Genomic DNA, 13,778 nt, shown 5'->3' with positions numbered 1-13,778 from the left:
AAGGGAGTGGTCTAGGTCACCTTCCCAAGAACAGTGCCCATGCTGCCATGGTCGCCCCTATCACGCGGGGCATAGACACCACCGGCAATCTACCAGGAAAAGATCCCTACAGACGGTCCCGTGTCCCCAAGGGCAATTGCGAACGGGGACAGAGACTCAAGTATCTCAGGGGGAACTGGTTATGGAACCCCGAGATTTTCCCTTGCAAGCTTCCAGCGAGAGGATGTAACATCACCAACAGGAACCGGAAAGGTCCAGAGAGGCATATCCTAGTGGTTCCTCGCTCTCCTCCCCGGACGAGGCTACGGCCCCGGGGGACGTCTATCCTCCGGACGATCTCAAACAGTTTCAAGAGCTGTTTAAGAGGGTGGCCTTCACGCAAGGCATCCAGACAGCAGAGGTGCAAGAGAAACACCATAAGCTCCTCAAAAATCTGAGACCTCTGGCCTCCTCCAAAATAGCAATACCGCTTGATGAAGCAAACTTGGAGTCCGCCACTATGATATGGCAGACCCCTGCAACTATCCCGCCTGTCCACAAGAGAGCGGATAAGAAATACTTCGTGCCGGCGAAGGGCATGGAGTTCCTGTTCAGCCACCCACAACCAAATTCCTTGGTGGTGGTGTCGTCGCAACAAAGATCAAAGACATCTCAATTCAAGACAGGGGGAACAGACAAAGATGCCAAGAAGCTAGAGCTGTTCGGCAGAAAGGTCTACTCCTCCTCCACTCTACTGTTGCGAATGGCAAATTACGCAGCGCATTTAGCGAACCATAATTTTGACAACTACACTAGGTTAACCTCCCTCATGGACTCGCTTCCAGAGGACAAGAAACCGGTGCTCAAGGCCATCGTGCAAGAAGGCTACGCAGCCTCGAGGACGGGAGTTCAGATCGCCCTGGATGTTGCGGACACAGCAGCACGCTCCACAGCTACGGCAGTGGTGATGCAAAGGGAGTCCTGGCTCCAGACTTAGGGTATACCGAGGGATCTGCAGGCAAAGATAGTCGATCTTCCCTTCGACTCGCAGAAGCTGTTTGCTGAATCAACTGACTCGGTCCTTCATTCCAGTAAAGATTCAAGAGCCACACTTAGGACCCTGGGGATTTACACCCCTCCATACTGAAAGAAAAAGTACTACCCTCAACAAAGACGGTACCAGTACCAGCAACAGCGTCCCCAGTACCACAGGGGTTACGAGCAAGGGCGACATCAACAGCACCAGCGGTACAGAGCTCCCAGGCGACGTTCCCAACAGAGCCGTGCGTCCTCGGGGCAGGGCCAAAGGCCACAAGTTTGACGCACAGATCCAGGGCTGCACCATCACTACCATCGCACAAGGTCATCCGAAGTGGCTATTCCACCATCGCCTCCGACCATTTTACGACCAGTGGCAAAGGATCACCACAGACAAATGGGTGCTGGAGATCATAGCCACGGGGTACGCCATCCCCTTCCAGTCGTTCCCACCGCCACGACCTCCACCCAGGCCCCACCTCCAGGAGGCCTCCCACGTAGCGAGGCTCGAGCAGGAGGTAGACCATCTCATGCTCATAGGGGCAGTGGAAAGAGTGCCGGAGCAACTGCAAGGGAAAGGGTTCTACTCGAGGTACTTCCTCACGGAGAAAAAGACAGGAGGCTGGAGGCCCATCTTAGATCTTCGAGGCCTCAACCGGTACCTGCGCAAGCAATGCTTTCGGATGATCACAATCGCCTCCATCCTTATGGCACTGGATGATGGAGATTGGTTCGCAGCCCTCGACTTACAAGGCGCGTATTTTCACATAACTATCCATCCGGCTCACCGGCGATTCCTCCGGTTCATGGTAGGCAAAGAACATTTTCAATACAAGGTCCTACCATTTGGCCTCTCCTCGGCCCCCAGAGTCTTCACCAAGACCTTGGCAGTGGTGTCAGCCTACCTGCACAGACAGGGGGTATTTATATTCCCGTATCTGGACGACTGCCTACTCAAAGGGGCCTCGAAGGAGGAGGTACTACACATGATACGCGTCACAGCAGGCACGTTCTCTTCGCTCGGCCTGGTTATCAATCTTGCAAAATCAAAGATAGACCCCACACAGGACATAAAGTTCATAGGGGCATGCATAAATTCTATTACAGCAAGGGTGTATCTACCAAAGACTCGATTTCGGGCCATCGCCTCCCTCATGCAGGTCATCACCTTCAGCCCTACGGTGCCGGTCCTGACGTGCTTACAGCTGCTGGGCCACATGGCAGCGGCGACGTTCATAGTACAAAACGCCAGGTTACACATGCGCAGCATGCAGCACTGGCTGGCGAGCGTATACAAACAGGCAGCACACTCCGTTCACAGGGTGGTGTCACCCACAGCAGAGGTGCGCAAATCCCTGCAATGGTGGGTAAACCCCAAGAACTTGCTAACAGGGGTACCCTTCCACCAACCACAAATATCGGTTTTTCTTACTACAGATGCCTCCCTCCTAGGGTGGGGAGCACACATGGGCGAAGAGGTGACTCAAGAGCTGTGGTCCTCCACGGAGCAGTCACTGCACATAAATATACTGGAGCTCAGAGCAGTGTTCAACGCCTGCAGACGCTTTCGAGACCATATACAAGGCAAAGTTGTCGGGATCAGTACAGACAATAGCTCCACCATGTTTTATGTAGATTGGCAAGGAGGAGGTCGGTCCCATGCCTTATGTGCGGAAGCAATCCGGTTATGGAACTGGTGCATCGCCAACAATATAATCTTGAAAGCCTCGTACTTACCCAGGCGCTCACAATGTGAAGGCAGACCAGCTGAGCAGGCGTTTTGCACTCACGCACGAGTGGCAGATCCGTCCCGATCTGCTACGACTGATTTTTCACGCATGGGGTTTTCCCAGATAGACCTGTTTTCCACTCAACACAACAAGACGTGCCCGCGATTCTGCTCCAGGGCAGGACTGGGACGGGGGTCCCTGGGGGACGCATTCACGATCTCGTGGAGGGGCCCCCTGCTTTACGCTTTCCCTCCCACAGTGCTGATCCACAAAGTCTTGCAGAAAGCCAGGAGGGAAGGAGCCTGAATGATCCTGATAGTCCCAACATGGGATCGACAGCAATGGTTCCCCCTACACCTGCGCATGTCGGACCATCCACCGATGTCCCTTCCGGTGGCGCCGGATCTGCTCACGCAAGCCCAGGGGTCCATAGTGCATCCGCACCCCCAAGGCCTGCGACTACAAGCATGGTTAATCCATGGCTCAGCTCCCTAGAGAGCACATGTACGGAGGAAGTGCAGCAAGTCCTAGAAAGTAGCAGGAGGACTTCCACCAGGAAGACCTACAAGCAGAAATGGACTCGCTTCATGGCATGGTGTTCTACCAAACAGCTAGCCCCCATTTCGGTGCCTATACCTGTGATATTAGAGTATTTACTGGACCTCAAGAGAGGAGGACTCTCACTATCCTCGTTAAAGGTCCACCTTGCCGCCTTTTCGGCGTTCAGACACGAAGAGGAAGGGCACACGGTGTTCGCCCATCCCATGGTTACCAGGTTCCTCAAAGGGTTGGTAAACCTATACCCCCCTTGGAAACCGCTTCCACCTTTGTGGAACTTGGATCTGGTGCTCAGTGTGCTAATGGGACCACCGTTCGAGCCATTGGCCACGGTTTCTCTCCGCCTCCTTACGATAAAGACGACCTTTCTTCTCGCAATCATGTCAGCCCGCAGGGTGAGCGAATTTGCGGCAGTTATGGCAACGCCACCCTGCACTGTTTTTTCCAAGGAGGCAGTAACCATACGGCTGCATCCAGCCTTTGTTCCCAAAGTTTCTTCTGAGTTTCACATTAACGAACCTATTGTCTTACCCTCGTTTTATCCAAAGCCTCGTAACTCTAACAAAGAGGCGCGCCTACACCTCCTGGACGTGAGGAGGGCACTAGCCTTCTATATAGACAGGACCAAGTCCTTCCGGAAAACGGATAGACTCCTAGTCTCTCTCGCTCCCAAATCGAAAGGAGAAGGTCTCTCTTCGCAGAGAATCTCGAAGCACATCGTATCCTGCATAAAAATGTGCTACGAACTCAAAAAGACCCCTTTACTGGCTACTCGCAAGGCTTATTCCACTAGAGCGGTGGCAGCATCAACAGCCTTTTTCAAGGGCGTTGCGCTAAAAGACATTTGCAGACCGGCGACCTGGTCATCCTATGACACCTTCGCCAAACATTACGCCCTTCACAGGGTATTCCAAGAGGATACCCGTCTCTCGACAGCGGTCCTCTCGGGGACAAGCTGCACATAATCCGATTACCCACCTCCTATCTTGGGTTACTGCTGGGTAGTCACCTAATGTGGAGCACCCACAGGGACACTCGAAGAAGAAAGGTTACTCACCGTAGTAACGGTGGTTCTTCGAGATGTGTCCCCGTGGGTGCTCCACTAGCTGCCCATCCTCCCCGCTTCGGATCTCTGTTTAGTGTTTTGCAGGAGCATCCGAGGCGGTTGGTCAAGGAACTGGCGGGGACCGGATCGTGCACGTGGCCAGGAGCGCGCGAGGGAGCGGCGCGCACTGACACATGCATGGTCTGGCAGAAACTGCTTGGAAGATCTGATCTGCGGCGCCGGGCGAGCCCGACACCTAATGTGGAGCACCCACGGGGACACATCTCGAAGAACCACCGTTACTACGGTGAGTAACCTTTCTTTCTTTTTGCTTTGGAGTTCTCTGCTCTGGAGTGTCATGGTAGGGAAGGAATTGCGGACAGGTCACCCATTCAGTGCTATGTAACAGTATGGAGCATGAAAAAGCATGTGCAAACAGAACGGATGCTGCTGTGAGAAATCTGTAACGAGGTGTGGGATGCTTAGCACACTTAAGAGTGGAGCATGCACAGGGACACATTCAAAGAGTAAGTTACTGCACTAAGTTAGTGTACACTTCTTCCTATATCCATTGAAGATAGGACAGGAAGTCATTTGTTTAGTTGCAGCAAGGGTGATTTTAAGTTAGATAATAGGAAAATCTTTATTAATATAAGTATAGTAAAACACTGGAACAGATTACTTGGAGAAGTTCTGGAATCCCTGTCACTGGACATTTTTAAGGACAGGTTAAACACCATTTGGAAATGAAGTGGGTCTTACCCACAAAAGTTTAAGGTGCTACAGGACTCTGTGTGGGGGTGGGAGGGGAGGTTGAGGCTAAATACCAGTCAGTCCCTGGGAGAGTGCGGGTATTGGTGGGGAGGGGGAAATTTAACTCTATGTCCTCTTGCATATACAAATGTCCTTGCAGTCCTATCCTGCTCTTATTCTTTGATTTTTTTTTTTTTTAAGGGTCTATAGAGTTTCAAATTGCGAAGAGTTAATATAACTAGTGTGCATGGGAAGGCGGAGTTTTCCTAAGCTTAAGGGGAAACTGTTTGTATTGAGTGGACCTCTGACAGTCTTTTTGTTCTTACTTTCTTCGTGTTTTCATGTGGGCATGGTCTTCTGCTTGCAAAAATCTCTGTTCCAGGAGAAATCTACATTACAAAACCTCATGTCCCTTGCATGTTTCTGGTCCTGTGTTTGAGATATTATAATGGTATGTAACTTATTATAAAAGGATCCTATGCTGTTCATAAGCTGCTATTTTTCTTTTACAGTTTGGAAGAACAGAAGTAATTGACAATACTTTAAATCCAGATTTTGTAAGAAAATTTATATTGGACTACTTTTTTGAAGAACGAGAGAACCTACGGTTTGATCTGTGAGTTAATCAAGACTCATTTGAATCTAATGTCATTAGCACTGTGCAAATGCACTGCTGTTTTGTCAAAGCAACCAGTGGTTTACTTTGGAAAAAGTGACATCTTTAACATGAAATAGATACGGTTGGATGAATGTGGTGGTTTTAGATTTATCCAAATGAAATAATTATGTAAAATAGTAAGCCATTCAGAGCAAATGTGAGGAATGAGTAAATGTTTAGTAGTGAAAAGCATTTGCTTTGTTTTTTTATAAAAATATTTTATAAGACTAGAGTATTGAAAAACTTAAAATTTCATTAAATTGTTAGGAAATTATACTTGGGATATATTTGCAAGCAAGGTGTTAAGCAAATACTCCAAGTGTAAATGATCAAATATTAATTGCAGACTCAGGGTTTTCTTTATCAGAATAAGACTTGACTCCATCCATAGGTACAAGTGTATATCTGATAAAAATTTAAGATGGAGATAATTGTTTAAGAAGTGAATGAAATTTGACATTGTTCGAAATAATACAATTCTTCTGTCTTTCCTAATTTTTCAGCAGTTTCTACATAGACTAGAACAAATAATCCTAGATATCTTTGTGCTACTCATAAGTACACATTTATGAGATAGAATAACCCTTCTGATATTCTTGAAAGACTAAACTAGATGCTGTCTTTGTGGAAGTAGTTGTAACAGTCCATAAAAACCACCTTTTGTAAATCTCAAAGACCTTCATAAAGTGGGTGAGCATTATCTCTGTTTTGCAGATGGCTTAATGAGAATATACTTACAAATATGAAATAACTGGAATATACTTGATGCAAAATACTTCATATGAGAGATCACTGAAAAGCTTGTGATGACATCCTCCCTGACTGAATTGACCTTGTCAGCTCTGGCTTTCCTTTTAGCTGGGACTCCATCTTTTTCATGAGCCTGTATAATTTGACCTGCCTATGGAATCTCTACTATGTTGCATCTGTAGAAGCTGGTCTTTGCCCACAAAAGCTTATGCTCCAAAATATCTGTTATTCTATAAGGTGCCACAGGACTTCTCATTGTTTTTGCGGATACAGACTGACAAGGCTACCCCTCTGATACCGAACATGGCTTCCCATTTGTGTGCATGTATCATCTTTGTAGCTTAAGTTAGGGATATGGAGTATAAACCGGTATTGTTAATGCAGTCATGTGAAGTGATGGCCATTAAGGTACTTCAGGACTATAATGGCACATTAGCAAAAGGGCAGTGAAACTTTACCTTCTTGTGGGTCAGCCTGGGAAGTATAGAGACAGAGGTCTTGCAGAGACACATGACTGTCACCTGATACTGCAATCCATCTACACGTACATTTCCATCAGTAGGTAGGAGAAAGTCAAACTGAGACAATGGATTCCTGTCTTATGCAAATCCTGTTAAAAGGTATGTGAATCTAGTTTATCAGTTATCTATAACTGATCCACCCAAAATGGCCACTGAAAATACCTAAGATGGAATGGAGGAAAAGAGTGGGTCCAGATAAAGAGGGTTTCCAGTTTGTGAAATAAGCTTATTAGAACAACTCTCAGGGGGAGATGCTGCACGTGACCAGTTTCTTAACGTATTAAGCCCAGCTTGCGTGTCCTGTATTGTTTTGCTTAGTAAGCTACGTTGTTTTGTGTGCTATCTCTTATGACCACAAAGTCCTGGCTTTTATACTTCATCACTTATGTTTTTTCAGTAAACCTAGTGTAAGCAATTGGTACCTTAGGGAAACGGAAAGGAATCTGTGCATATCTCTTTACCCTGAGAAAGAGGGTGAACATGACCTATCTTTCTTTCCCTCTGTTATCAGTCTCTGTCTGATAAGAAGGAACTGAAGATCTGGGGTGGTGTTGAGCCCTTTATACTATCACATAGCATCACAAGGCACTAGAGAGCACATGTTCTGCTCTAACTGGTATTGCTGAGGGAAGAATGTCTCAAGTTTTGGTACTTGACTTAAACTCTTGTATTCTGATTGGAGCATAGGCCATCTACAAATCTCCTCCACTTCCCGTTTTCTGGGGACAAAACTTCTACCTGACTCCAGAAGTACCCCGGTTCTTGTCCTTCGATCTCAGTAGATCTTCTCTGTGTTGCCTGAGGTCTTCCTCTTTTGCGTTTTCCTTGTGGGTTCCATTGCGGAGCTTGACAGATTATACTGGATGATGGTTTTCTGAGAGTGTGGCCTAGCCATCCCCACTTTCTTCTCTTGATTTGAACATCAAGTGGTTCTTGTCCTGCTCTGTTCCAAAGCTCCTCATTTGTGACAGTCATGCCATTTCATGTGAAGAATGTACCTCACCTGTCTGTAGCTTGTGATTTGAAGACTTTTTAGTATGCCAGGTCTCGCATCCATATGAAAGCACATTCTTTGTATTTGTGTTGAAGATCTGCAGTTTAGTCTTCACAGATATTATTTGAGAGATACATATGGGATGAAGAGTCTGGAATGCAGCTGTTGCTGTCCCTATCCTGGTATTGATATTTGTCTGTTCCTCCATCTCTGCCAATAATATTTCCCACATCTGCTCCACATCTTCCAGGTCATACCCCCCATCCGTTCCCCCCCAGTGTGGTGATGGTGGTGTTAGACTGGCTGATCCTCATTGTCTTGGTCTTTGCCTTGTTAATGCTCCATCCAGGCATTTGGGGCAGTTTTGTCTCGTGCCATGACCTTTTCTTCCGTGCTTTCATGTTGGTGTGAAAGGAGGGCGACATCAGCAAAATTAACATCTTGCTGTTTGAAAAGCATCCACTGAATGCCCCGTTGATGGCCATCTGTTGTCCTGCTCATAATCCAGTCCATTGTGACGAAGAACAGGAAAGGTGACAATAGGCACTCTTCTTGCACTCTTGAGAGTATGCTATAAGATTCTGTCAAAATGACTGTGTGAACTACTTGGCATGATGAGGGTTCATACATTGAATAGATCAGGTTAATAATTTTGGATGGGATACCACAGCATTGCAGCAGTTTCCACAAAGTGTGTTTATCAAGGCTGTCAAAGGCTTTTTTGAAGTCTATGAAGATTATATACGGGGGCAGTTCCACTCAAGCAACTGTTCTGTGATCACTTTGAGAGTTGCTCTTTGGTCAGTACAAGATCTATTGCTTCGGAAGCCTGCCTGTTCTGAGCTGTCTCAATTTCTGTCTTCATTCTGTCCAAGAGAATCCCATTGAACACTTTTCCTGGAATAGATAGTAATGTGATATTCCTTCAGGTTGCCTTTCTTTGGAAGCTTGATAAGGTAGTCATCTTTCACATTTTGTGTACTGAGTACGCACAAATGAAGTAGAATACAAACATGCAACACATCCTAAAGAAAAACATTATGCAGCAGGTTAGAAACTGTTTTCTCTGGTATGAGGGAATCTTATTTATGTATGAAATTTTTATTCAAATGTCTGATTATCAATTGTGCATATTCATTTTGTATATGTGAATAAACTGGAAAATGTGTTTTTTACGTTACCTTAAAGCTGCTACCTGGGAATAAATGTTTTTCTTTCATTCGTTAGGTATGACGTTGATTCAAAGAGTCCCAACCTGTCAAAGCATGTAAGTGGATGGTTATAACACTCGTTTATGGGATTTTTTTTCTGTACGGTGTTTATTGTGTAATTTAAAAAAACTGCCATCCTTTAGAAGGTCTATGGTATTTACTGGCAAATGGTGTGAAATGCATCAGACACAAATACAGGAATTGTAGTGTGCTGTGATTTAGAAGTGCATAAGTCTTTTCTAAAGTCGGATTCTTATATCTCCATAGTGCATATCGGGAATGCACATATAAAAAAGAGAGAGAGAGTTTTTAAATGTTAATGCCTGTTTAAGCAAATGAAGTGCTATCATCTCCTTATTGACACTTCTGTTGGACCCAAAAGTTGAGGCAGTCTACCTGCTGTTCTCTGATTTTCCAATTAGAAATTTTTAGCACTTGTGAAATCAAAGTAAGGAAGATTTCAAAATTATGCAATATTTTAATTGTAATACAGCAGAGCATGATAGAGAAGCTGTCATAACTGTTGGATATAAATATTTTATTAATAACTGATTGGAGAATTTGAAGGAGGACTCTGCAGCTTGGAAGAAGAGGATAGAAGAGGTTTGTTGGGATCGCTGTGTTCAGAGGCTGCAGAGAAAATTGCAACTCATTTGGGAGAAAGAGAGGTAGGCTTGCCTGGGTTTGTAGGTAGGGCCAAAACAACCTCCCCTGATATTTGTTCTGAATCTGGGCTTGAGGTCTGAACCTAAATTTTAGGGTCAGGTCTTTTGATGCAGTGTGCTTCCTCTATAAATCACTAGGTAGCGTGTTGTTAATACACAATAGTACCATTCAGTATCTGACAAAAATGCTATCAATCTAATATATGTCTTAAAAGGCTGAATATGGAAATTATCTGCATATATGTGGACCCAGAAATCCTAATCTGGATGGTCTGCCTAGCCCAATATCCTGTCTTCCAACAGTGGCCAGTGCCCGAGTCCTTGAGAGGGACTGAATCGACCACAGCAATTATTGCACCTAAAACAGCAATTGGGGCAAAACTCCATTGCAAAACATAGAACAAAGACTGCTTTATATTGTCACGTTTAACTTTCTAATTAAATGTAATGTTTACCTCAGGTTAGCTAGTACACTGACAATACTAATTTTGATTGTCCTTTCAGTTATCACCTTGCCACTACTTGGGATGCTAAATTATACATTCTTCATCTTCTAAGATGAACCCATTTATGTACTTAAATAATCGATTTAATCAAGTAATTCAGAGATCCTGGGTTGCACAGAATGTTTCTTTAGAAGCTATGTACAAGATAAGGTCTTTAAGAAAATACGTTTCTGCATCTCAAGAATCTCCACAAACAAAAAAGACGATGGTTAAATGCATTTCTATATTGCATTTTTCAGATATATGTCCATGAAACCTACACAAGTCAAAGCAAATAACTGTAAAATTCAGTAAATCTTTTACACTATTTGTCAAATCCTATTAAAAATCTACTCACAGGCTCTTTTCAGTGCATCTCATAACATGGTCAGGAGGGTTTTCATATTTTCCAAAAGTGGGTGTGTCTGAGAAATGAAGAATTTATAATTTCGCATCCTGAGTAATGGCTAGGTGATAATTGAAAGGACAATCAAAATTAATATTGTTAGTGTACTAGCTTAGGATGGTAAGTGGTTTATTTGTTGTGACAGGAGGAGGTCATTCTAAGGAGCAGTGAATGGGAGTGCAGATAATTTTTGGGGCAAAGGATTAGTTTGGGGCTATGGTAGGTTGACAGGATGGGTGAGGTCTGTTTATTGGCAAAAAGCCATCTCTCTGTGGGAAAAGCGGAGGTTCTGTAACCCCAGCCCCATGCTGAGCTGCCATTTAGTAGTAGGGAGATGAGGGAATGAGGCAAATTTCATACCTTCTACAAAGCTCTAAGTGAATTCAAAAGTCACCTTTACTCAGCGCAGATAGGAGGGAGACCCCTGCTGTCTGCAGAGGGCTTTCATCCCTGGCCTTCCAGCTGCAGAGGCCATGACCAGACACCCGCTGTGTAGCCCACCTCTGTCTCCTGGCACACAGAGCCAAAGACTAGGCCCAGGGTCTGCAACATGTGGCTCTTTAAGGACTTCGTGGCTCCCAACATTTGATTACAATATTTTAAAAAAAACAAAAACAAAAACAAAAAAAACCCTCTCCTGATTGTTTTTGATTAATGGTGAGTGTCTAAAAGCCCAACAAGGAACAACTGATATGTAAATAGCAAACAACATATGATGTTGAAACATTGGATATATTCAGTGCATTGTGGAATATGATGCTTTATCTGTGTTTTGATCGTGTTGCTAATTAAGACTTGGTTTTAAAAAGGAAAAGGAAGCTTGTGGCATTCCTGTTAAGTGCAACACATTTTAATAAAGAAAACTAAAATTAAATTTGAAGTATAATGGCATAATTAAAGTGGGTTTGGAAGTGAAAGTCAGGAACATGGTAGTACAAACACATGTGAAGTGTGAGGAAATGGAATGCATAAAAGGTTTGCGAGCATCCTGCACTAAACGTATATCACATTACAAATCATTGTGTGTGCACTGTCCTTAAAATAGGGGTTACAAAAAGTAAGGTTTGTTGTTATTTATTAAGGACTATATTCACATATACTGTAGCTCTTAAATTATTGAATTTTTACCAAATTTAAAAAAAAAGGGCTCTTCTTGATATTCTAGTTGCCATCCCCTGGCCTAGGCCTACTGCTGCTGAAATAGGGCTTGCTCCCGTCACAGTGCAGGACTATGAGGGCTTTTCCAACTTGTCAGTGTCCAGCCAATAGAGCAGAGAAGCGGTTCTGGTCCAGAAGGACCAAGGGAAACCTGCAGAAACAGAAGAAGAAAGGCTGGTGAAAGAAACCTCAGGCTGTTTAGGGGATGCACCAAGGAAGGGAAAGTGAAATAACCTTATCTTGTATTTGAATGTAGTGAAGACATATTTTAAAATGTTAAGGTAGTTATTAATGAATATATTTATTGTATGTACCTCATTTGACATTTATGAAACATAAAAGCATAGATATATTGTCAATGTTTCCATGTGAATATCATGTGTTTTATAGGACTTGAACTTCGTTTTTATGAAATGATTCTTGAGAATTGTCAAGCATTTACAGTTGCTACTGAAGTTATATGAAGCCTTTTGAAAGTGAATTGTGTGTGGTTCAGTAACTTTAAGAATCAGGCTCTTTTTCCTATTTATTCATATCACCCTTGGATGTTTTGAGACAGCAGGTCTTTCTGTATATTTTACCTTTATTCACACATATATAGAAGATTGTAGAACCTGTATAGTAGTGTAATTAGCATAAGGTAATTTTTGAAACTTTTCACTGAATGACTATATATGTGAGTTTTTTATTGATTTGTACAGGATGTTTTTATAAGAAATTCTTATGCCAGTTACACTGATCAGATCTTCAGTTACTCTAGTCTGAATAGTATTTTAGATAGAATTTTTTTCACTAAAGGGATTAAACTACTAGATGTCTTCACTTGTCAGTTTATAAAACAGATTTAGGTTTTTCTCATCACCTGAAGTATAACATTTATGGGAATAGATGCTGCAGAATGTTAACCCCTTGTCTTCATAATACACTGATGTGAGATGGGTTTTGACTTGTGATTTGGTTTTCAGTATGCATAGTTGCCTTACCACAGTAAAAATGAATTATCCATCTCTAAAGGGACACTTTCCAACAGTTGACGTGACAGTGACATCTGTGTGGTTACATAAGGTACAAGTCACTGTAGAATTCTGTCCATTGCATTATGATTTGGTGAAGTCTCATAGGTATATTCATTCTATATTTTTAATTTGCATGTATTGATGACATCAAAATTTCCAAATCAGTAGAAGGCAATATTTTGTTCTCTGCTTTTTTAAATTAACCTATTCATAGTGATCTCTAGGTGCTGAAAGTAGTAAGCAGAGAGCAGAATTAAATTTCAGGTTTATATGAAAATAAAGGACAAAAATCAGGCAAAGGAAAATTATTGCCATAAAGTGCTATTTACATTTTTAAAAACTTTACAAGAATTGTTTAATTTTTTAATGTAAAAAACCCATAAAAATGCTTATTTACATTATATGCTGTACATACTACTGTAATTATTTCAAAGTACCTAATTTTATGTAAAATACTGAAATTAACTGTGACTTATGGATCATAGTGAAATTTCACAACAGTTGGTAGAATATACATGTGTACACAGATGATAAAAGTTCAATAAAGAAAAGGAGGATAAATGTATTTTAGGAAAGTTCAAAGACTAGATCAACGAAAAAACAAAATGGTTTCCATGGAGGATATACTGATGTCTTATGACATATCTGTTTTTGTTTTGTTTTTATCTTTTTTGTTTTGATAGTATATAGACTAGCATGACTTTTTTGTTTTGTTTTTTTTCAGGATTTTTTGGGACAAGTGTTTTGTACACTAGGAGAAATTGTTGGATCACAGGGGAGCAGACTGGAAAAGGCAATTGTGTAAGTGTAT

General features: G+C 42.9%; 1 protein-coding gene across 3 annotated transcripts in view; it reads left to right on the top strand.

Moving 5' to 3' along the window:
• The window catches only part of CPNE8 (copine 8), a 201,278-nt gene that overhangs the window by 56,559 nt on the left and 130,941 nt on the right, over nucleotides 1-13,778 (top strand). For all 3 annotated transcript variants that reach the window (XM_075016154.1, XM_075016147.1, XM_075016163.1), the window contains exons 4-6: nucleotides 5,616-5,719; nucleotides 9,254-9,293; nucleotides 13,692-13,768. In XM_075016154.1, coding sequence (XP_074872255.1) covers nucleotides 5,616-5,719; nucleotides 9,254-9,293; nucleotides 13,692-13,768 — 221 coding nt within the window. The remainder of the gene's footprint in view (nucleotides 1-5,615; nucleotides 5,720-9,253; nucleotides 9,294-13,691; nucleotides 13,769-13,778) is intronic.

The sequence above is a fragment of the Carettochelys insculpta genome, chromosome 1 (genome assembly GCF_033958435.1).
Source record: "Carettochelys insculpta isolate YL-2023 chromosome 1, ASM3395843v1, whole genome shotgun sequence".
Classification (NCBI taxonomy): Eukaryota; Metazoa; Chordata; order Testudines; family Carettochelyidae; genus Carettochelys; species Carettochelys insculpta.
The sequence above is the reverse complement of the archived record's forward strand: the minus strand, read 5'-3'. Positions and strand labels throughout refer to the sequence as shown.